At 44.9% G+C, this 25,108-nt stretch overlaps 1 protein-coding gene across 1 annotated transcript in view; it reads left to right on the top strand.

Moving 5' to 3' along the window:
- Slco3a1 (solute carrier organic anion transporter family member 3A1) overlaps window positions 1-25,108 on the top strand; it is a 294,528-nt gene that overhangs the window by 252,266 nt on the left and 17,154 nt on the right. Inside the window, 3 exon segments of the mRNA XM_051148731.1 lie at window positions 1,495-1,633; window positions 14,844-15,019; window positions 20,625-20,689. Of these exon segments, the coding sequence (XP_051004688.1) occupies window positions 1,495-1,633; window positions 14,844-15,019; window positions 20,625-20,689 (380 nt within the window).

Below are 25,108 nucleotides of genomic sequence, written 5' to 3'. Positions count from 1 at the left end.
TGAGTCAGAAGCTTCCATCAAGCCCATGTAGTCATTACCAGGTCGCGGCCCATGGTGAGCATGTTTAAGTGGTAGGGGAAGGAAGCGATAGAAGCAAGTGATGAGAGAAGGCAGGAGGAGCAGGAACCAGCCAGTTGCTATGGGATCTCTTCTCTTATGCCCTGGTTATTATCCCAGACTATGGACCACAGTCTCTATAGCAATTTCCCTTTAAATAAATTATGAGATTTATCATCTCTACATCCCAATATCTATTTTCCTCACGGGACTCTGAGACCACCCTGAGCTGTGGAGTATAGTGTAGACATAGATACTGTGGCTACACTGAAGGTTACACAGCCAGTCTCCTCCTCCAGGCAGGCTGCTGGGATACAAGAAATCCTGGAGTCTGGGTAGAACTGGACTCTTCTGCCATCCCTAGAGAGTGAGCAGGAGTCACAGCAGTGGCAGCTTCTCAGACTCAGGCGCCCTCCAGGCAGCCCCCAGTTTCTCACACACAGAATACCCTTCAGCTTGTTCTTGGCTCTGAACAGCAGCCCTCACTGTGGACTGCTTAGCTCACAACAGTAAATTGCAGTGATTAGAAGCACATGTGCAGGGTCCCACTACTGTGACATTATGCTGTGAAAAATGAAAAATAAATAAAGTTCAAGGCCTATGGTCACACTGCCCAGCTCTAACTCATGCTCAACACTCAGGCCCCACAAACATTGGGACAAATTTCCCTTTGGATAAAGTGTGTGGGATTATACTGAGAACAAACAAAGTGTTACATAGAATCCCTTCAACAGAGTATGACAGAAACAGCCAGGTGTCCCCATGCCACCAATCAGGAAGTACTCCAAGCCTTAGGTCAGAGCAGGAAATGGGTCTGCTGAAGTCACTTCCTTCTTCTGGTGCTGTAGACTGGGCTCCTACCCCTGGGTGTCTCTAACCAGTGTGTTCTTGGTAACTGTGTCTTTGTAGTGGAGAGGCAAACACCCTAGCTAGCTGGCATTCATGATATGTCTTCAGATACTGAACCAATCAGAGGCTTGAAGCCAGGCTGGACATCCTGTATGCAGAAGAGGGAAAAACAAATCGCAGAGGGCAGGTGTCCAGTAGTGCAGGAGTAATTGGGGATAGGGGGCCTTCCCAGCCATCTAGAAAAGTGTCCTGGGAGTAATAACACTAAGGTGAGCCCCAGCCACCTTCAGCTTAAAGGGCACATGGTTACAAACTGCAAAAAGGATCTTCTTCCTCACTTTGAAGGAAGTCAGAAGGCCACACAGCCAGGTCCCCAACTCAGCACTGCTTCATGGAGTGCAGTCTAGGCTCTGGGCAGTATCCCTGGACAGGCGCTTGCAGGTGAGCCAGGCATAAGATGGGAAGAATAGAAGAGGCCTGCTAAGTAAGCACGCTGAACAAGGGCACCATGAAGCCCATCACATCAAAGTGATGTCCCACCACGATGGCCCTTCTTCTAATGAGTCCCTGTAACCCCTTCTTTTCCAGCTCAGCACATGGCTCGGCCCTTGACCCCTACTCTCAGTGCAACAACAACTGTGAATGCCAGACCGATTCCTTCACTCCAGTGTGTGGGGCCGATGGCATCACCTACCTGTCAGCCTGCTTCGCCGGCTGCAATAGCACGGTAATTGCAAACCTTGGGATGCAGGGGTGAGGGTAGGACCCAGGCAACCACAGCTGCTCACAGTCCAGTCAAGGGCCAGGGTGGGCAGTCTCCTCTTGTAGCCACGCTGTGGCTACATCTGGAAGGTAACAGGCCAAGACAATACCTTACACCTTTGGTGAGTCAAATGGGCTCCTAAGACACTTCATGGAGCAGCTGAAAGTCAAAATTAAAGGGAACTATGTATGTGCAGCTGGAGAAATGGCTGTGGAACGAGGCACTCACAAAAGGTGGCAGGGAATAAGGCTGTGTACCGTAGTGAGCTACCCACCACAGGATTCTGTAGAAATGAAAAGATGGGAATGGCCTGAGGCTTGCCTCACCCCTGCTCAACTCTCAACTCTCTTGGCCTCTTTCTTCCCAATTAAATGGCCACCACCTCTTCTCTCTTCCTACCATGCTTTTGTGTTTTTTTTCTCTTCTCCTTAACATGAATTTTTAAGTTGGCTGCCAGCCTTTCTTCTTCACGTTCTCTGGGTGAACATCTGGTGCCACGTGACCTGCTACGCAGCCCTGTTGCTCCCACCTCCCAGGTTCCTTTTCCTGTACCACATTGCCACTGCCCCAGCGCGTGCCCCTTCTCTTGGTTAGACCTGCGCTGTAATCACCTCACTAGTCTTCCTGTAGGGCGCTGATCCCAGTTCACACGTCTTCAACTCACATCTCTCTCCAGCTGTCTTCTTCAACTCACATCTCCAGCTGTCTTCTTTCCTCCAGATGGCTGTTCCGCCTTCTCTCTACAGTTTTCTTTCTGTATTTTTCTCTTCAGTTGGATACTTCCTATTGACCCTTCCATTCCCCTTTCCAATGCCTGCTACTCTGAAATGATCCCTTATTTCTCCCTTCGGAGTTCTTGCCTTTGAGTCTCTGGGCACCTGTTCATTCCTGGCTGTATTTGTCTCTTTCACTGTAGCAATCTTGTAAAACTGTCTGTCTTTCATCTTTGGGTATCTTGCACTAGGGAGACGATTGCCCCCAGAAGTACTTCATAATTTCTCATACAATGCACTGATGGGAAGGAAAAGATAATTGCCACGGGGGCTGCTCTCAGGGAAGTAATTCACCCATTTATTTCCTCTCTGCCTTGCCTCCTGCATCTTAAAGAGCAGCAGTTCCCTGAAAGAAAGAAAGAAAAAATGAATCATTTGTTTTCATTTTCAAAGATTTCATTTTTGCTTGCTTTTAAGATTTAGATTCCTGGCCAGTTATTAACATCTTCTATAAGGAAAATAAATCACTGCCGATTGGGGGCTGGGAGGACCCGATTTTATAAACTAGATGATAAAGCCATTTCTTTATGTGAGTGGAAGTAAATATTAAAAGGGGGTTGGGACCGGGAGAGTGGTTCAGATAAAAACACAAGCTATTATTCTCATAAGAACAACCTCATTGACATTTCAATATCCAGACAGTTCTGTTAACAGTTCGCCTCAGCCATTGCGCTGTGCTGAAAACTTAAGTGACTCAGAGTAGCCGTGTCCTGAGACCAAACAGGCCTTTATTCTAGGGGCGCACTGACCCAAACCTGAAGAGCCTGGATTTCCTCTGATCTTGGACGCATCAGAGATGTGCTGAGTAACAGCCTCTCTGAGCCTGTGCGTGCACTTGGGGCTGCTGAAGCTGAAGAGCTATGGGATGTCATGGTAGGACAGCAGGTGAGGGCTGACTCCAGGCCATCATAGTCATTCCTCAGACACCTGTTCTCCAGTCTGTGACGTGCCTACTGGGATGCTTATTGGGTTGCACTCCGACCCCACTAAGGCAATTCTCTGGGTGTCCCTGGCTTCTTCCTGCTGTCACGGAAAGGACTTGGAGATAGAGTCCTGTTCATCCTAAATGGGGCTCTTGGAGTAGTTCAGCCCTTTAAAAAAAAAAAAAAAAAAAAAAAAAAGAAAAAAAAAAAAAAAGCTGTTGTAGCCCTTATAGGAGGTTCAGGCTGAGAGCCTGGTTCTGGCCAGGTAATGGGTCTTTTCTGCTTCGCTTGTGGAGTGTGACAGCTTGGCCTTGAGTCAAAAGGAATCTCCGGCTGACGTCCAAAAGTGAGCAAAAGGCAATCTGAGTCTTTAAAATCTCCGCGGCAGTATTTTGAAGACATGCCAAACAAAGGCTTCTATTCCTGGTGTGGGACTGTCTTCCCTCTCTCATCTCCCTTCTCTCTCTCTCTCTCTCTCTCTCTCTCTCTCTCTCTCTCTCTCTCTCTCTCTCTCTCTCTCTTTCTCTCTCTCTCTCTCTCTCTCTTTCTCTCTCTCTCTCTCTCTCTCTCTCTCTCTCTCTCTCTCTCTCTCTCTCTCTAGCTCTCTCTCTCTCTCTCTAGCTCTCTTTCCTTCTGGTCTCTAGATACTCTGTACAACTCTTCCCCACCTGCAGGCCCCTGCCTTTCCTATTTCCATGGCTTATTTTCTTCCCTAGAGAGCAGGCTGTCCCAGTGTGGGCTCAGCCCTTCCCGGTGAGTTTCCTTGGTCGTTCTGCTGCTTTCTATATCCCTGCCTGTACTATTCCATGCAACCCCGCGTTAGCTTACCAGGATCCCACAGTAGAATGTGGTGAAATTCCGAGGCTCTCTGAGCCAAACCCAGAACCTTCCTCTGCATTCTGCCGCCCATTTTCAAGATGCCTACTTACATGAAACTATCTTCCTGCACACAGCCCAGTCTCAATACACTTAGCCTTCATGTCTGCCCTAGCCGCCTCTCCAGCCTTAATCTCCTATCTCTTTCCATTTCCTAGGGAAACTCTCCCGACAGCCGAGCTCTCCATTGCTGTGTATGTGAGTCCTGCCTTGCCTACCCACCAGGGCTCACCCTCTCTTTGCCCTTTCCTTGCTCCTATAGAGCTGTCTTCTATCTCAGCACTATTTCAAGACAAAATGCATGCCCTTCCAACCTCCACCAGTCCTATTCTCACCTGGCAAGGTTCAAAGCCCGTCTCTTCTAGTAGCTCATTTACTTAGGCATCTCTGTCCTTCACCAGGATGCTGTGTTGTAGACCTTGGCCCCCTCAGTGCCAGATAGAGCTCTGGGTAAAGGCCCAGACTTCTTAAATGTCCCTGGATGCTAAATCAGGTGACTGCAGAGGGTAACACTCCTGGGCAGCAGCTGGCAACCACGTAGACAGGATGGTTCTAATCTAAAGTTGCACCTTTATCCTTATTCAGGTCTCACCGTGTGTGTGTGTGTGTGTGTGTGTGTGTGTGTGTGTGTGTGTGTGTGTGTGTGTGTGTGTGTACATCTCAATGATCTGATTGTATGTGTGTATATATATAAGTCAACCAATCAGATCATTGAGATGCTAGTGAAGCCCAGTAAGCATCAGCTATCCTTATCTTTATTGTCTTCTTTGGGGTTTTTTTGTTTGCTTGTTTCTAATTTTCCTTTCACTTCTCAAGTGATAACAGTGGAACTTCCTAGCCCACATTTGCTGTTGCATTTCTAAATCTTGTCATTGCCTGTGGTGAGGAGGAATGACAAAAAGATGAAGTTAATTTTATCAGCCGCCTTTGGTGTGAATACATTGCTCAGGTGTTTGCATACCTTTCACTTTCAGAAGTAGTTATTCAAGCAGAAAGTATGTATGTATGCTGGAAGTGATGTCCCTCTCTGATGGCCTGAATAATTGATTCAAGGTGGGGAAACAGCCTGTATTAGCCACCGATAGGTTAAAAGTCAGCAAGCTGAGCTCAGCAGTTTGTAGGATATAAACCACAGATGACTGATCTACACCCATCCAAGCCATACAACATTTACCAAGCGCTGTATGAGCAAAACATCCAGTGGGGTCTCAGCAAGGAGAAGGATTTCTTGTGGGGCATGCTGGGAATTGGTGATTCCACCTTGGAGGCCTCAATCCAGTGGGAACTTTTTACAATAGAGGGTCTGAGTCCTCCCTACTCAGAGATTCTTTCTTCCTTATTTTTGGCATGTGATTTTTAACCTCTCAGGCATTCTTAGTACGTGACTAGGGTCAGAAACTACTGTGCTTAACAGACTGTTTCTCCATCTTGGCCTTGCAGATATTTTGAGGTAGACAATTCTTGCTCCCTAGGAGCTGTCCTGTGCACCATGGGATGCTAAGCCACATTCTTGAGCCCCAAGTTAATCTGACAACCATAGATGTCCTTAGAAATGGCCAGGGGTCCCTGGGGACACTACATCCCTGGAAGGGATGAGGCATGTTGTGAGACCTCCAGCCTCTGAGCTGCTAGATGCCCCGTCTTCCTCACGTGCCGGAAGTGCCCTGATGCCTCTGCAGCCCAAGCAGCTGATGCATGCTAATGAGGCATGCGCACCCTAAGGATGCATTTCTGGTGGCCTAGGCCAGATTAAACTGAGCTTTTAGCTTGGAGGTTGTATATATGGGTTTAGTTTGGGCCTCTGTGAGGACACTAGAATACAGCCAACAGGTGTTCTGCAGCCAAGATGCAGCTTGCTTTTTTCATTGTTCACTGTGGAGCCACAGTCCTCACCAATGGCCACCCTCATGCCTTAGATACTTTTACTTCTGTGTATTGCTCTGTCTGGCGCCACAGACTTCAACTGGGAAAGCCTCTCCTATAGCATAGTCCAGATCCCAACACTGATTTAACCGTCCATGCTCCTCGCAGCAAGGGCTTCTCAGAAAGACCTTGAGAACACTCAAATAAAGCCCGACTACAGTTTTTATCAGCTGTGATGCCTGCTGCTATATCTCAGGCCCCGTGCTGGGCATCACGGAAATGAATCAGGCCCAGGGTCTGTGTTTTCCTTAAAATCCACTATGGTGTTTTCTAGGAGGTTGTACAAGAAAGTACCAAAGAGCAATACTCAGTCCAGCTTTACAGTTCAGCTAAGTAGAAAGAACACACCAGAAAATAAGAGGTCATGAAAGAAAAATCTTCCAGTAAATAAAAGCAAAGAAAAAAAACCAAATATACATGGCATTTTTTGTCTTATTGCTTAGTTCTGATTCTCACTTTCGGGGGCATTATTTGAGGTGGGTTTGTTTGAAAGAGAGAGAAAAAAAAGCATAAAATGGAGTGGATAGGCAGTTGGCAAGTTTCTGGACAGAGTTAGGGGAGGGGAAAACATGATCAAAATGTTAATTATTTAATAAATACATAATAAATAAAATTTAATCATAAACATATTTAAGTAGCATAAATTAATGAAAAAAAGAGGCCATACATTTGAAGGAGAGCAAGGAGAGGTTTATGAGAGGGCTTGGAAGGAAGAAAGGGAAGGGAGAAATGACATAATTATGCTATAATCTCACAAGATAAATCATTTTAAAAATAAAAAATTGGACACTGGGAAGGAAGTTGAGTCATACAAGCCTGGGGATCCGAATTTGATATCCCAGAATCCAAGTAAACAGTGGAGCATGGCAGTGTGTGCCTACAGTTGCAGTGCTAGGGAAGCTGTTCATCCTGAGAGTCGCCAGAAAAACCAACTCCACCATTTTGAGCCAAATTTAAAGCAGGTTTTATTAAATATTAAAGACTGACCAAGAGATGGACTTTGGTCAGGACCATTCCTGGAATCTCACACCTTAGAATGGCCTCAAGCCACCTGTTGTGGGGGCTTATAAGGACAAAGGTATAGGCCACTGTACTTTCCCATGAGGCCTTGGTATTTTTCAAGAATACAATTCCCAGGATCCCAGGAAGTTACCTGGTTCCTGTGCAGGTGGGGCTTAAAGGTTAATTTTGAGCATTACAAAAGTGAGAGCAGAGACAGGAGGATGCGTAAAGAGCCAAATTGGTGAACTTAAGATTCAGTGATAGGGTTGGAGAGATGGCTCAGAGGTTAAGAGCACTGGCTGCTCTTCCAAAGGCTCTGAGTTCAATCCCTAGCAACCACATGGTGGCTCACAACCATCTATAATGAAATCTGGTGCCCTCTTCTGGTGTGCAGGTGTACATGCAGGCAAGAACACCTTGTACATAATCAATAAATAAATCTTGGGAAAAAAATGATTCAGTGAGAGACCCTGATTCAAAACCATAAGGCAAGTTGAGAGTGACTGAGTGAGACTGTCAGTGTTGACTTGTATATACACATAAATGTGCCTATACAAACACAAAGAAAAGGCTAGATGGATATATAAGCAGTTCCTTGTATCCACAGATGACTAACTCTGACTAGGAATTAAAAATAATGGTTTTGGGTTTTTTTGTCAATATCTTTCACATTTTTTGCGCGTTTTGGAATTGTCCCAAATGTGTTGCGCGTTGCCTTTTCAATAAGGAAAACTGTATTTTTAAATTCCAATGTTAAAAGGTTAAAGAAAAATATACTTAAATAATATAAGAAAGTAGCTAAGTAGACCACTTTGTGGCCTTGTGAGGTTACACCCCTAGGGTAGAAATTAGCTCTATGTGAGACTAGCTAGAAGGAGGACCTATGCTTTTATCCCTGGGCAGGCCTTTGTCCTGAGGCTGCAGGCATTTGCCTAATGGGCAAGCCTCCTGGAAGACCACCCCTGCATAGGTGTCCCAGGGGTACACTAGGGGTGTGTGCCAATAAGAAAGTACTTTCTTAACTTGCACAAGGCTTGGGCACTACATAATAATATATTTTAAATAGTAATAATAAATGCATTTATATGTTTAAAGTGGTATGGCAGGATTTGACATCTGGAGACAGAATACAAGAGGGAGAGACACAGGGTCTGGGATTCACTTGAAGCTACAGTCACGTCCTCCCATTCCAGTGCCGTCCTCTGTGTCCCACATGTGGCAGTAGATTCAGGGTGGACCTCCCTGCTCCCCAAAGAGCAGCCCTTTGGCTGCCCCCCAGCAGGAGGGAAGTCCGTCCTGTTGCAACAGTCCCTACTGCCGGTGCTCCATGGGAAGGGTGCAGGGATATGGGGAGGGGTCTTGCCTTCACTGTGGCATTTTTCTTCCAGGCCATTATCTTTCAGTTACTGACATTGCAGGGAAAGGAGGGGCAGTGTCTTTATTCCTGCAGTTTTTCAACCATCTCTGCTGGGAGGTCACTGGGGTTCTTCATAATGAGGAATGAGCTCTTTGCCTGGAAACACCAACTTAGGTTTAGCTCCTGGTGTCCTAATAATGAAGAGGCAAAGGACCAGTGACAGGGACGTTTCTCTGAGAATGACAGCCATCTCCCTGTGCCTGATTCCTTCATGACTCGCTGAAGCCCTAACACATTCCATTGCTGCTTATTGTTCCTTTTTCTTTTTCTTTTTCTTTTTTTGTACTTGACACTGTACCACCTCATTATTATTTAAAATTGTAATAATTAATAAATTAATTTTATTTTAATGAAAGTCTCCCAGGAGGAATCAGGAGGGAGCTTGCCTTATGTTCACACTCATGCCGGAAAAATTTCTCCCTCCTGAACCAGAAATTAGGGAACAATCACGTCTTCCCAGTGTCTTGATGCCTCCCGAGTGACGAGTGACGAGGCTGGCCTCTCAGGTTTTACTGCAAGGCTTTGCCATCAATGACATCATCCCTCCCACACCACTCCCCTGACAAAAGTAGTCTGTCAACCTGGGGATCCGTTTCTTCTGTCCCCTTCGTAAGAAATGACCCATCAGTTCTGAGTGATGAGAGGAACAAAACAGAGGCAACTTCATTTGCCAAGATTTGTAAAACACGGCTGATGAGTGTCTTGTTCTTGTAGGATGAGCTGTCAAAATAGCTTGCTTGCCATTTCCTTCATCTGCTTAAAAAAAAAAAAAAAAAAAAAAAAAAAGAAATCCAAGACCCAGGGAATAATTGTTCTGCGTTTATGGTCTCCAGCTTTTGTTGTGATTATTTGTTCCTGCCGTGCATGTGATAGAAGCATTTCTCAGTTGAAGTCAGTGGTGGTACAAAGAATCACGTTGCAACTTGGAGACGTGGGCTGATGCATATTCATTGATTGTTTCTTTTGTTTGTGACTGGTATGGAGTTCTTAATTTTTAAAATAGATAATGCATTTACAAGTTTTAAAATCAGCATGTAGAAAGACCAGCCGTGAGACTTCTTCTCTCCCTCTTTGTCCTCTCTTCACCCACTTCTCAGCCTGCCAATAAATAGACCATGACGTCATTGGTGCAGACATGCAGTTGAATGTCCCTTATCTAAAACTCCTTTATGGTAATTTTGGGTTTAGGGTTCTTACAGAGGTTATAATATTTGCATATGTATCATGAGATAGTAGTAAAATTTGACCAAGAGAGATGCTTTCTGGTCTGGAGAGATGGCACGATGGATAAAAGCATTGACTACACAAGCATGGAGACCTGTACTTGAATGCCCAGAGCACACATAGACACAGTGAAGCAATGCACATGCCTGTAGCCCTAACACCATGACACACAGAGACAGCTGAACCACTGACGTTTAGTGACCTGCCAGGCTTGCAAAAGCAGCTAGGCTTAGGTTCCGTAAGAGACTTCATCTCAAGGTATTAAAGCACAGAGTGGTAGATCGGGACACCCGATGTTCTCCTCTGACTAATGTATGCACATGCATACATACACACACGTACCATATTTTGGTTGTAGCTTGTCCCACGAAGTCAAGTGAATAACATGACTCAGGGAGTCATGTCAAAGCTCAAAGCATTTTAGATTTTTGGCATTCTGTAGCTCCCATTTTCACATATTCGTACGAATTTTCAGTGTGCCTAGAAGACTCTGCTCTGTTCCCATGTTTTAGATTTTTAGCAAAGGGTTCTTCCTGGGCCTCTTTCCAGCATATAAAAGAAAAGTACTTTCTTACCGCTGTATGGGCTTCTATCATGTTGACCTGATAGAGTCTATTAAACCAGAAACAGTTAAATATTCAGATAGCCATCAGTCCTTGCAAGCCACGGTTGGCTTGTGTTATTCATCTGTCACTTTGGGCCTGAGCAAGCCTATCTGCCAGGTAAGTTCTTGTGAAATTTGCAAGCCAGCTCCCTTCTGTCATCTTGTTCAACAAGCTTATCAGGCCCTCTCATTATCCACATGAGGGATGGCGGGATGCTTTAATGACGAGAAATCTAGATCCTGATCCCTCACTTTGTGACAGCAGACAGGGAATGCAACTCTCTGGGGACAACAGGGACTATATTCCTTGCCAGAAAAATCATACAGTGTGTAAGACATTGCCTTGAAATAGGGGTAAAATCCCAACCCTCATTGGGCAAAAGAGCGTACACCTGCAATCCAGTGCTTGGGAAGAGGAAAGGAAACTACATAGTGAGTTTGAGGTTAGCCTAGGGTACTTGAAAGAAAGACACAGGGAGAGATGGGAGGGGAGAAGTGGAGGAAAACAGGGAGGGAAGAGGAGGAATCAGCCCCTAGCCAGATTGAAAGGCATGAATGAACTGGGAATCTAAAACACTTTCTTACTACCACAACGGGACCTAGCAGAGAAACACACCCATCTGTTCTCACTCTGATGACCAGGGCTTCTCACCTCTTCTCCTTCTGAACATTTTCCATATGAGTTAGACCCAGTGGATTCTTGTATAACTCCTTTTGGAAGGATCCCATCCATTTCCAGCTTTGCATCTTGAATGCCAGTAAGAGAGCATCCTCCCTGGTCCTGTGCTGCTTCCCAGCATCCCTTTCTGTACACAGCCTGTGGCTGCCTCCCTCATTCTATTCAGGGTGCTATAGTCAAATGCCATAGACAGAGGGGACTTATAAACTACAGTAACCTGTTATAATTCTGTAAGCTGGGAGGTCCAAGATCAAGACACTGGCAGGTTTCTGCATAGTGAGGGCCCAGTTCCTGGTTCCCAAATGGCATCTTGTCTGTGACTCCTCATGTAACTAAGGAAATATGGCGCCTCTCTGGGTTCTCGTCTTTTAAGCCATTCCTATGGGCTCTACCCTCATAACTTCATCACCTCCCTGCAGTGGCTTCATCCCCTTCTCGGTGGTTAGGTTTGAATATGCAAATTTAGAGAGGACACAAATATCCGCATTTATCCTTGGCCCCATCTGCATTTCCCCCTCCCCTGCCCTAGCTCTGCTCCCTGCCTGTCTCTGTTCCCCTTGCCTAGAGACAGGCCTTAGAGCATCAGACAGTCTGCTCATGGTAGGTCAGATGGGTAGATGTTTAGCTCATAGGGGAGGGGAAGTTATTGACTCTCTGCCCTTTGTGGTTCCTAGTTGGGATGGATGCCTCCAGCAAAGGACATCTTAACAAGAACAGAGAGGGGTATTCACACCACGTGCCTTTGATTACATGGGAGCTACCCAGGAAAATGAGTGAATCGCACAGAAGCATCTCTGAATCTAGACTTAAGTGAGGAAGGCCGGTGATGGGGAAGTGACCAGAGAAAGTATGGCTAGCAAAGGATTAATTATTTAGATCTAAGTTGGTTAACACCTTCTCTATTGCCTCCTCTTCCTAGTACAGAAAGGAGATGCCTCTACAGATGGAGATTTTGAACCAGGGCAGTGATGTGTGCCTGTAGTAGTCCTGGCTGCTCAGCAACTAAGGTTGTAGTATCATCATTAGAGCCCAAAGGCCTGAAGCCAGTCTGAGCAACAAAGCAAGACTTCATGTCTCATTAAGTACAAGATTTCCTTCATACCACCGGGTCTCACACACATGATTTCCATACCTGCAGTTTCAGGGACCTGCAGATGATCAGAGGGATTGTATCTGTACTAAATCTGTCCAGAAATTGTTATGTCATATTCCCTAAGCGATGCAGTGAAATGGCTGTGTTCACAGTATCGCACTGCATAAGATGTAAAGTCATCTAAAGATGGTTGTATGTGTACAGAAGGAGGTGCATAGGTACCAAACCATTTTTATCCGGGATGCAGGCATCTGTAGACGCTGGCATCTATCTGTATGGTGTCCTGAAGCCCACTATCCTGGGATATGAAGGAACCACTGACTGTAAATCTCTGTTTAAAAACTGGTGAGGTCTATTGTTGTCCCAGCTTCTCCTGTGTCTGTAAATGTCTTCAAATGATCAGCTCAAAATAGTCCTTGTGCCAAAGTGGCATACTTTGGGGGGGGGGGGTAGTAAGTTCTGATCTCCTGTGAGTTTTAGCTTCCACATCACCCCGTGTTTCTTTCATGCTAGAGAGGGACCTCTGCAAGCAGCTCCCAGCCTTAGAAGGGAACATGTGCCAAGCAGGCACCACAGGTTCAACTTGACAACTCAACATGCCTGAGTTGGATACATATCAAGTATCCAAGGGGGATGTGGACTAGAGGAGAGTCATGAACAGATAGGGAAATATGGGGTGAGAAGGGAAGGACGGGCAGCCCATAGCCATGAGTTGTTCCTGCCTATTAGCGTGTGAAAGGGGAGGCAATGCCAAGCAAGGTGGCCAGGATGTAGCCAGGAAAAATGGAGAACCCAAAGAATGGAGCCATGGGAGACGGGGAGCAAGCAGAGCCACTGTGAGGGGAGAATGGATGAGGGACTAAGGATGTGGGTGCCAGTGTGGAACTTCATGAGCTCTGATCCATACAACTGGAGAGAGAAGCCAGTTAGAATGACATGAGAGCAGTGCCAATAAGGAGATCTGGGCACTGGGTATCAGCAGCTGGAGAAGTTTGTCTATGACTTCAATGTCTGTGCCAATACACACTTCTCTGGGCAGAGGGTAGGATGGCGTGGTGAGCTTTAGCTGGAGAGAAGTCCAGCTTCCTGGTTAATCTGGCCACCTTGTGTGTTCTGAAACTGGCTTCTGGGTCTCGTCTACCACCCTGAAGCATCCTGCAAGGAAGTGCTTGCGCAAGTGTCCCGGGACATTCTTGACTTACAGTGCCCATATCCTCTTGGAGGACAGGTTTAGGTCAGGGTTCAGAGGGTCAATGGGAGGAGAAGAGGAGCCGCTCAGCTTGAGGCCGAGTAAAGGGATGTGGTGTCTATGTTAGGCGTCGTGGAAAAGCCAGGTAAAATCTCCAGGTATAGGGTTTGGATGGGAGTGGGAAGGGTGTCTGGCCTTAGGACCTGGGAATTGTCATAGACACCCAGGTATGTAACAGGACCATTTACACAGATGCCTACCCTGGGCACATGGGCCATCTGCCCCACACAGCCATGCAGGGCAGCCCTACCCATGAAGCTATCTCCTATGGGACAAGATACTCCATATCTGTACTATATGTGGTAAGAGAAAGGGATAGCACAGAGGAAGAGGAGAGGAACAAGTGTGGAGAGAGAAGGGCAGAAGAGGAGAACCACAGGCTTTATAGAGAGTTTGCCTGACCCTTCAGGAGTGTTTACCTGCTGGGCATGCGCTCAGAAAGCCAATCAGCTCTGGAAAGGAAGGCAATGAATCATTTATGATTGTTTTCGCTTTGTATTCATTAAAGGCCTCTGCACTACTATTAGCGAACCTTAATTGGCTTGGCACTCTGAACAGCCTCCTCCAGCCCCTGCTCCTCCCTCTGCGACCAGAAATTCCTGGAGCAAGCTAGGAAGCTTGCAGGAGAGTGTGAGAGCAAACCTTGCTTGCGAGCAGGGGCTGCCGATCCAGAGCCCCTCAGAAGATCACATGGAATGTAGTCGCTTTTCTTTCTCCTCTCCGATCATGTATTAATACACGTATCCCATCAGGCTTTTGTTCTGGTCCCTGTGAGCTATTGTCAGCTGCCTGGGATCTCTTAGCTCCCTTTGCTTTCTCAGCCACTGGACAAGTTTTCCATCAGCTTCCACCCATCGGGGTCTCCCAGGCACAATGGCTTCACGCATGACAGCGTGCGTCCTTTGTTCTCAGTGCCATGCCAGGCACTGAACCAGCAACAGTATGTGGGTTACCTGATTTACTTCTTTTAATACACTTCGGTGTAATTATAACTGCATAAAGGGAAGACAAATTGGCAAGTAATTGCGATGTTAATTTGGCAATGTTTTATCATATTGTGGAAGCACAATTTCCTCTCTAATTGTATTGGGGGGACACATTTATCTACAGTGCAGCTTATTGAAGGATTCTTGAGAATGGAGATGAAATACACAGGAGACAGGAACTTCACCCCTCCTCCCCATAAATATTACTTCATTTGCATGTGTTTTTGCAGCCTCCTTAAAAAGCTAACTCGTTTATTCAGGCCCAATTAATGGAATGCCATAGAATGTATAATTAGGTTGTGACAGCATAGCTGATGGATTGCCTTGGGTGTGGAAACCAGAGATACCACCACCACTACCACCCTACCCCTCCACCCCCACTCCCACCCCCACCCCAGTTTAAATGCCTGAACCTTCCCTTTCAGAACCTCACAGGCTGTGCGTGCCTCACCACCGTCCCCTCTGAGAATGCCACCGTGGTTCCAGGAAAATGTCCCAGTCCTGGGTGCCAAGAGGCCTTCCTAACCTTCCTCTGTGTGATGTGTGTATGCAGCTTGATCGGGGCTATGGCCCAAACACCCTCTGTCATCATCCTCATCAGGTAAGCTGCCCACTGAGCCCCAAGTACGTGAGAGTCAGCCTGGCCTAGTCCCTTTCACCTGGCACACACCTGCAGGGCTCCTGAGCCTCAGACCTATGCAAGGCGAGATGGAGCTGCATCCAGGAGTAAGGCTGCTCTGGGCTAAGAGGAATCAATTACAAGCCTTCCATCAGCTGGGACTTCATAACACAACAGGGCAGCAGTAGAAGGCCATTTTCATATGAATAACTATTTGGGTGACTTTGTTTAAAAGCGTTCTATACTGATCTTGTCGGGAGGCATAGTTGGTGAAATAAGATGAAAATAGTGGCCTGGGGCATGGCCTGGTTGGTGCACCTGCCTGACAAGCATGGGCTGAAGTTCATAGCCTATAATCCATATAACACCTGGACATAGAGCTTGCTTATGATCACCATGAAGTGAGATGGGAGGCTGAAAGAGGCAGATCCCTGCAAGCTTGCAGAACAGTTAGTCTAGCCTACTCAGGGAAGTTTTAGGCCAATGAGAGAGGAGTGGGGATGGGGGACGGAGACCGACCCTGTCTCAAAACTGAAAGCAGAAAACTCCTATGGAACAACATTGTAGGTTGTCCTCTGACCTCCACACACATGCTTATATGCACCCACATGAACACACACACACACACACACACACACACACACACACACACACACACACACACAAAATCACAAATGGCACTAAATTAGCCAAGTCATTATGTCCAAGCCTTGTCCTTCTGTCAGCCAGCCATATGCATGCCCTTAGATACGGTGTAGTCTCCCGGACTTGATTCTGGATATCTTACATAGATGCAGCACTAGTCCTGCTGTCTTCTGCCATAGTTTGGATGCTTCAAGTCATGTGTGCAAACCGCTCTAGAGACATGAGAGGTTAACCATGCCAAGGAGCTTGTGGCGCACAGGTAGCAATGGCTTTTGTATGAGTAAGTGGCTGCAGTGAGACTCCCAGATGCCCCTTGTCTCTGGCAAGCCGGCCTGGAGGTAGATGAAGTGCCTCCAAGATGAATCATTGCACAATATTAAGTTTCACCATTCACATTGCCATTGCTATCTTGGCTTGACTGGGGTCCCTGGAATAGCACTGACCTGTATCCCAGTTCCATCCAAGTCCCATAGAAAGGCTCCCCTCTCTTGATGCATAAGCAAAGCAGTTCAAGGACTGGGGATAGGAAACAGGGTGCTTGGAACCACCTTGATTCCTTGCAGAACACCAGCTGCTTTACCCAGCTTCCCTGTTCCTTGAGCCCTCCCTACCATATCTTCTCATCTTTACTAGCAACTGCCCTGAAAGTAGATTTATAGGAAGCACTTGTGTTGCCCAGATCATCCTTAGCAGCGGCTTATGGATGTGCAGAGGCATTAAGGCTGCAATAGCAAATTGCCATCTTATACTTAGGAAGTTCGACAAATTCATATCCAGTGCTTTTGAAGGCTGTGGTCAAACAAGTTGAGTCAGGTTTTTTTGTTGTTGTTGTTGTTGGTTTTGTTTTGTTTTTGTTGTTGTTGTTGTTGGTTTTTTTTTTTTTTTTTTTTTTTTTTTTTTTTTTTTTTTTTTTGCTGTGGCATTGAAAAGCCTATAAGTCCTTTCAGAAATGCAACACACCAGGGTGAGTCAAGAGCCATAAAAATATTCAGGCCTCTGCAGTAACCTAACCCCATTCCTGGCCATTTATCTCAAGAAAATACCTCTATACAAGGAAAAAAGAGCTCAATACAGACAGATTTTTTTTTATTACAACATTACCTATAATGGCAGGGACACCCGAATTGAAATACTGAGTTAAATTATGGAACTGCAGTTCAAAGGAATAATGAGAAACCTTAAGGGTGTAAGAAGTGTTTATGAAATGAGCCATTGAATTTAAAACTATACATGGAATGTGATTATATATAATATGCATATGAACAAAACCCATCAGGTTTCACGTATCAGTTTATGGTGGCTGTGTTATGAGCAGTTTATTTTTCATTAGAAGTTCTCCTGAAACCGTATTGTAATAGTCGCACACGGAAGTCACCAGGAAGCAGAAAGAGGGACCCTTGTCACCATTATTAGTGGCTGGTCCACTTCTTTCCCTCCCCATGAGTTCCCACAAAGGCCCAGCCTCTAGATTATAGGGGAGAACACTTTGGCTGTGGGAATTTTAGCTGTTTCCAAGCCTCAACTTGTAGTTTTGGGGGACCATGCTGCATTCCCTTTAAGTGGATCGAGAGCTTATAGTTGCAATGACCTGTGCTGACCACACACAGTGATGAACCCCTTTTCACCTGAAGGCACATGTTCATGTTTATATCGAAAGGGGGCCATGATGCGTCATTCCATCCTGTTCCCAGTCCAGCTCGCCATCACAGAAATTTTAGGCAAGAATTTAAATACCCCAGGCAAGCTGGCCATAGCAGATAATTACCAGCCTTTACCCTGGCCCAAATCAGTAGCCTCAATCTCATGCTGGTGAGAGGTTGTCAGTAGAAAAGCTAAAGGAAGTGAGGCTGGGGAAGGGACTCGCTTGATAAAAGTACTGACCTCATAAGCATGGCAACCGCAGTTCAAGTCTCAGGAGCCATGTAAAGATGTTGGGCATGGCGAGGCATACTTGCAATCCCAACAGTGGGGAAGTGGAAACAGAAGGATCCCCGGGGTTCACTGACCAGCCACCCTAAGCTAATTGATGCACTTCTGGCAAATGAGAGGCCTTGTCTCTATGGAGATGGATAATATTCGTAAGATTGACACTGAAGTTGTCTTCTGACCTCTACACACACAAATATGCATGTGTATATGTACACATCCATGTGTGTACGTGAGCACATACACACATACAGTATATTGACAAAAAAAGAACGCTGAGAAGCAAGCTGGAAAGCAGATGCTCATTTGGCTGATGTTAAGGCACAGCTCTGGGCTCTTGTCTAAGTTACTGTATTTGCACGCCTTCAAATATCCCCCTTTTGTGCATGAAGAAACTGGCCCAGTACCTGACTAAGCAGTATTCTCAAGGTCTCACAAGCAGTAAGTTCATGATGCTAAGCCCGCATCCCTGATCTGCCCTGGATCTTTAAATAGCATCCTGTGTGAGCCCACCGTGTCTTCATAACTAAGATCTGTGGTTCTTATGGGAACCAGTTTCTCTACAGGATATGAAGAAAGATCTTAGCACCTTCCTCATTTTGTTCCCAGTGACATGGTAGCTGAAAGGAAATCACATTTCAAGTGATAAATAGCCTAGCTCATTATGGCAGCATGTTTTCTTGATAAGGAGATTTGCCTATATTCATGTGTCCTTCAAGTTAAACCTTCAAATCAAAGTGCAAAAACTGTAGCCACAGAGAAGGAACAACACGAAGAGCTTGGCTTGTGTAACGTGCATCTTCCAGAGGGTGTTAGTTCTGCCCAGAGATGAAAATATCATGACCTAGAACTGGTACCTGCCTTCATCAGCCAGAGACCTGATCCCACTGCTCAATGGAGGTCATAACAGGTTGCATTAGGGGGTCACTCACCTGTACCACACTCTATAATTAAAGAGAAGTGTGCATTTCCCTAAGAGTAGTACTTTCTTGTTTTACTGACTTTTTTAAAATTTAGCAATGATCATAAAAACTACTCTTGCATCATCGTTTGCAGACTATTATGACAAAAATACCATAGATGTGGTAGTTTAGAAACAATAGGAATTTGTTTCTCATGGGTCTGGAGACTAGAAGTTGAAGATCAAGGCTAGGCTAACTGGCAAGGACCACTTCTAGGACATAGATTCACCCAAGTCCCAAGATGGTGAAGAGACAAAGAATCTTTCATTTATATATCTATTTATTGATTGATTGATTATTTTGCTAAGGGCACTAATCCATTCTTGCAGGCCCCACCTTCAGGGTCTAAGCTCCTCTCAAAAGTCCCACTATCACTTTAGGGGTTAGGCTTGAATGGGAACCTTTGAGGAAGACAGAATCAGTATATATAATAAACATGCAACTCATTTTGGTTTGATGGTTTGACCTGTTATAACAAAAAGGTATGCACACCAAGGCCCAACCTAGGTCATAGAAAACCAGATGACTGCCAATGACTTGATGAATAAATGACCTTGAGATCATTTACAAGTATTGCTCTAAGCTCAGCAACATTACTCAGTCAGTTAAGTGCCTATCGTATAAGTACAAGGACCTGAGGTTAGATCCCCAGGACCCACAGAGATGCTAGGTACAGTGGGTCCTGGGTAGCCATCATGCTAGGAAGGCAAAGGTAAGCAAGTCCTGGCACGTAGGTTCAGTGAAAGACTCTCAAAAATAAGATAGAGTGAGGCTGAGGAAGACATCTGACATTTACTTCTTGCCTACACATACATGCACACACTCACGCACACACACTCACACTCTACCCACCCAGTCAATAGACAGATTTACACCTGTTACATCACATAATCTACTAGTAACTTTGTTCCTAACCCTTATTTTATACAAGACCAAATCCTACACCCACACTGCATTGTGTAGGTCTGGTCTCTAATCTTCCAGCCACACTGAAATACTCCAGCATGTTTAAGTTTCAACCATAATGAACTGGTTCCATGGCTAAGACAAGCCTTTCAAGAAGTATAGTCATGCAGGTCCCTCTGTCCCATAAGGGAACACAGTAGCAACTGATAATAAGAGGTGACACTCTGAATAACCTGAAGCCCATGTGTATGTTGTCCAATCTCTTTCCCTCAGAGGCCTTCACCATAAAAGCACAGGTAGATATTGCCTGGGTGGTAAGTTAAAGACATCTGCCCAGCTTGCCAGCCACTTATGTATTCCTGCAGCCAGGCTGGGTGCTGGATATAAAGCTAGAGTTGAGGTCACACAATGCAAGTAATCCTTAGTGTTGGGGGGGGGGGGGAAGGCAAGTATTGAATAAATCCTAGCTATAAGTTTAAGAGGAATTATGGGGGATATTTGGGATGTGCTGTGTGGACCCACCTATCTAAAATCTCCCAAACCTGACTCTACTGTGACCCTCACTTCTAAAAAATGTTACACCCTGGAGAACATGTAATTAAGATGGTAAACTCGGGTCAGGATGACTGAGTTACTTCAAACCAAAGTCCAGTGGCTCTTAGAAGGAACCTTTCAAGATTACAAGGTACTAAAACTTGATGCCCCTGCCTGTGTCCCAGCTGCCCCATCTGGAATGCCAGTGAGTGAAAACCTGGTGGATTTTACAAAATGACACAAGGACATTCATGGTTCCAGCTGTTCTTCCATAATTTGCTGAGCTGGTGTTCCCGTAGGCGCACCCCCCCCCCCACCTATGGTGCTTCCTTCTTGGAACTAAGGCACAGGGTTCTAAGTATAGACTTCATGTAACAATTTACATCCAGTCTTTCTAGCTCAAGTTATTTAAAAAAAAAAAAAAACAACCACTTAATTCCTAAACTTATCTTGGTACCACAGTTGCAGCCAATTTTTAGACTTTTAGCAAGAAAAAAAACCTATTAGTCATTTTCTAAGGTAGGATCTGATGGACAGCGACAAATAACTCTGGGTCTGTTAATTAAAATGGGGTGATAAGAATCTTTTTCTCCCCTCCATCTCTCTTTATGTAGGACAGTCAGCCCTGAACTCAAGTCTTACGCGCTGGGAGTTCTTTTTCTCCTTCTCCGTTTGTTGGGTACGTATTGTCTCTTCATTCTCTCCATAATGAATTGGGTGTGTACTACCAGGTGAGTAAGGATGGGTGAAATTGTCCCAATTCCTGAATTTGCCTCTTTTCTTTTTCCTATCATGTTTATTTATTAGTGTCCTACTTTCATTCCTGTTGCAATGGCAAAGCACCCTGACACAAGCAATTTTAGGGGAGACAGAGTTTATTTTGCTCACAATTCCAGATTGTTGTTTGTCATTGCCAGAAGTCAAGGCTGCAGGGGCCTGAAGCAGCTGGCACATCCACCTTGTAGAGGAGAGAGAGAATGAATGTGTACATGCCTGTGTTAGGCTCCCTCATTTTCCCATTTGTATACTGTCAAGGACTCAAACCCCATGCAGTAGTGCAACTCACAATAAGTGGGTCTTCCTACCTCAAATAACACAGTCAAGACAGTCCCCACAGACATGCACATAGGCCAACCTCATCCAGACAGCCCTGTACTGAGACTCCTTTCTCGGGTGATTCTTGGTCTGTCACATTGAAATTTTAAAACTAACCATCACTTTAAATCTGAAATTTTTACTCCAAGATCAGACACTACCATTCTAGACCCCTCTGATGTCACAGGTGTCATGTATACCTACTCTGGTCCTCATGTCACCCTGAATTTTAATTAGCTACAGAGAAAATGAAGTAATACCAAATGGGAGGTAATTTTTAGTGGTACAATTTAGTACTAGTTTTCTTTCTGTTGCTGTACTAAATACCATGGCCAAAAGCAACCTGGGAGGAGGAAAGGGTTTATTCGGCTTAAATGGATCACAGTCTGTCATTGAGGGAACCTGAAGGCAGGAACTGAAGCAGAATTCATATAGGAACACTGTTGATTGTCTCCTTTGGTTTGCTTTCTTATTCAATGCATGGACACATAGGAGTCCTACAGTGGGCTGGGCCACCCACATCAATCATTAACCAAGAAAATGCCCCAGGACTTGCCTACAGGTCAACCTGATAGAAGCATTTTTTCGCAAGTAGTGTTCCCTCTTTCCGGATGACTCTAGCTTTTGTCAAGTTGACGTTAAGAAAGTCATGAACCACCTGAGCTATGCTTTCTTTCTGGGCTGCCTGTTGGAAGCAAAAGGCCACAAACCCATCCTCTTGCAGTCTTTCCAATATATTCATTTCAATTATTCAATTACTTTTATTTACCTTGACTCGTTTTATTTTAATACTCATCCAGTTATTCAAATATATTTATTTACCTTGGGTTTCCAACAGGTGCCCTGTCCCCACCTGTGTCATGCTCTTCTGCTTATGGCAAAGCTGAGATAAGAATAACTTGAATGACTTTACATGGAAACTGAGGGTAGAAAGGGAGGCAACTGTGGCCTGCACCTTAAGAGTAAACATAAAGCTCTCAGTGGAAGTATGTAATCATGGGTGAACACAAAGATCTAGAACTAAAAATTTGAGGTTTGCAAAAACAACTTACCAGCATCACAAATGTCCAACAGCAGGGAATTAGTTAAATCAGTGATGGTCTGTAATCCTAGTAGGAGGCATGTGCCTTTAAAGTTCTGGAAAGAAGAATGTTTATAGACTTGGAAAGGACTCATGTCATGTAGAGGGGACAATGGTGGCCTATTATCCAATATATTCAGATGATCATAAAGCGTGTGTGTGTGTGTGTGTGTGTGTGTGTGTGTGTGTGTGTGTGTGTATGGAAAAATATTGGGTACCAGACAGTTTTGAGTAATAAGAGTATATGTTTTCTAAACTGAAACCTTTGAATATCTACATTTATAATTCTGTTAGTTCCTATGTAATTGATAAACACCCAAAGAGAAGAAACCCATTCTTTATAAAGGAAACATACACCATAAGTTTCTCCCGCTGTAGTCTACAGTAATAATCAGTCCCCATCATCATCCCTGTTCCCTTTGAACCAGATGTCAGAACCTGGTCAGTCTGCATATGTTGATGCATGGGACATCTTTGTCTTGTGTGAAGATGTCCCAGATGAAAAACGTTAAGCTGTCTTTCAAATTAAAGCATACAGGCCTTTCTTGGAAGCTGTGATAGCTCAAAAATAATCAGATAGAATGATACTGATTTTTTGGTGTCACTGGAAGTGTAGATAGATGTATTATCGCATCCCACACCCTCAGCAGCTGAGCAGTTGGTGAGATAAATACACATGAAATACCAACAAGTCAGAGAGCCTCCTTTTGGAACATGGTAAAATCATTACACACATAGTGTTGCAACAAAATGACATTTGCTGATCACCTCCAGGGTTCTGAGCTCCCAGGCCATGCCAAGGCAGGTGACCATAGCCCTGACCTTGAGAGTTTGCCCATATCAGGGCTCAAAAGAAGGTGGAGGTAGAGTTGCTGTAGAGGTTTCTGCTTCTGTAAACTGCATTAAGAACTCTACACACAGCCTAAAGCATCAGGGCTAAGGAAATGTCTTGGCCAGTAAAGCACTTGACTCACAAGAATGAGGACCTGTGTTCAGATCTCCCAAGTCATATAGAAACTTAGGTGCCATTGGGCATGCCAGTGATCCCATGAAGAAGGTAAAGAAAGGTAGATCCCTGGAAAACCCATGTCAGCACCTAACCCAGTGGTTCTCAACCTGTGGGTCATGACTCCTTTTGGGGTTGAATGACCCTTTCACAGAGGTAGCCTATCAGATATTTTCATTATGATTCTTAACAGTAGTAAAATTACAGTTGTGAAGTAGCAATAAAAATAATATTGTGGTTGGGGTCAGCACAGTATTAAAGGGTTGCTATGTTAAGAAGGTTGCGAAGCACTGGACTTGCCTGTGTGGAAAAACTCAAGGCCAGTCAAACATCTCAAACAAGTCAAGACATCGCAAACAAAATTTGGAAAGTGCCTGAAGACCAGCATCCAATCCAATGGTAGGTAGAAATGATGGACATGAAGTACCAACAGGTTAGGCAAGCCTCCTTCTGGAAAGTGGAAGAACCACTCCACAGTTACACAACAAGTTGACCCTTCCGCAGCACCTCCTGTGTTCTGAGCTCACGGACCATGCGAGACACACACACACATATCTGCAAAGAGCCTGTCCTTCATAATAATCTTGATTGCACAAAATTTTAAAAGAATACGTTATTTCTGAAACTATAGGATAATTGGAGATTAAAAAAAAAAAAAAAAGCTGAAGGATCATAAGGTGATGCGTTAATCCCTCCCTGCTCTGTAGCCAACCCAGAATCTGTCTGTCAGCCTCAGGAATGGCAGGCACACACCATCAAGAGCAGGGATTTCTGTTTCTGTGATTGTAAGCCAGAGCAAGAGATAACTTTATTGTTATGGCCCATTAGACACATGCATATGCATAGATATAGCTGAAACAAAAATTTCATGGAAAAACACCTTTAATACGGATAACACATCCTGATATTTTCTATTCTACTGCATGCTTTTTGAAAAGTTGGTCATGACCCAGCATATTGATTCTATTGCCCATTATGGGTCACAAATCAGTTTGGAAAGCCCTGTGCTGAGAGGATATGACACTGTCTCATCTTTTAATTAAAAGCGGCTTAGGAGAGAAGTCTTGGCATCTGGCCTAATTCCATCTCCTCCAGCACCCAGTAAGATTAACGGCCATTATTGTTAATGCAAGGCCAATGAATAAATCAGACCTCATGACACTGCCAACCCTTGTGGTGCCCCATGTGGGTAATGAGAATACAATGGGGACATTCAAGTTGACTGTGACAAGATCTGTGATGGAGCCCATACCAGGCCAACAGTGACTTGGGGAAGGACCACCTAACTTTGCCTTGGGATTCAGGTATGATACCCTGAGCAGAGAATAAGTAAGGGCTATGAAGATGTACAGGAAGAAGAAAGAGTGCTTTAGATGGAAGGACCTACAAGGATAAGGCTTACAGGCTGCAGAGACCTCATTGAGGCAAGTGGGGCGAGGCAGGAGCAGCATCACATGGGGCTGGTAAAGGTAGAGAGCTAGGAACTTGATGAGAAAGGTCTCTTGCCCCTTGGGTAGCTTTGCACTCTATCTTTAAGGCAAGTAGAAGCTGCTAGTAGCCTTTACTACAGGAGGGGCAAAGTCCATTGTGTATTTCAGAAAGGGGTGCAGGCTAGGGACCGAATAAGGTACAGTCAATTGGAGTTGAGAGAAGGGTTTGCATTGAGATGGTGGTGCTAAAAATTAACGAGGAAGGACCTTCATGGCTTAGTCTCTGAACTGGCTTTCCACCTCTGCAAGTTTCAAATAGACAAAAGGGAAAGCACATTATATTTTTAATTTTCATTAAAATAAGAAGAGTGTCCATACTGAGAATGCCCACACTGGCTTTTCCTATCACTGCTTCTTAAGCAATAGTATAAAATACTTAATACAGTTATTTACATTGCATTGTGTGTCTCAGAATGGTTCGAAATA

This window comes from Acomys russatus, chromosome 7, assembly GCF_903995435.1.
Source record: "Acomys russatus chromosome 7, mAcoRus1.1, whole genome shotgun sequence".
In the NCBI taxonomy this organism is placed as follows: domain Eukaryota; kingdom Metazoa; phylum Chordata; class Mammalia; order Rodentia; family Muridae; genus Acomys; species Acomys russatus.
This window is presented reverse-complemented; position numbering and strand designations above follow the sequence as displayed.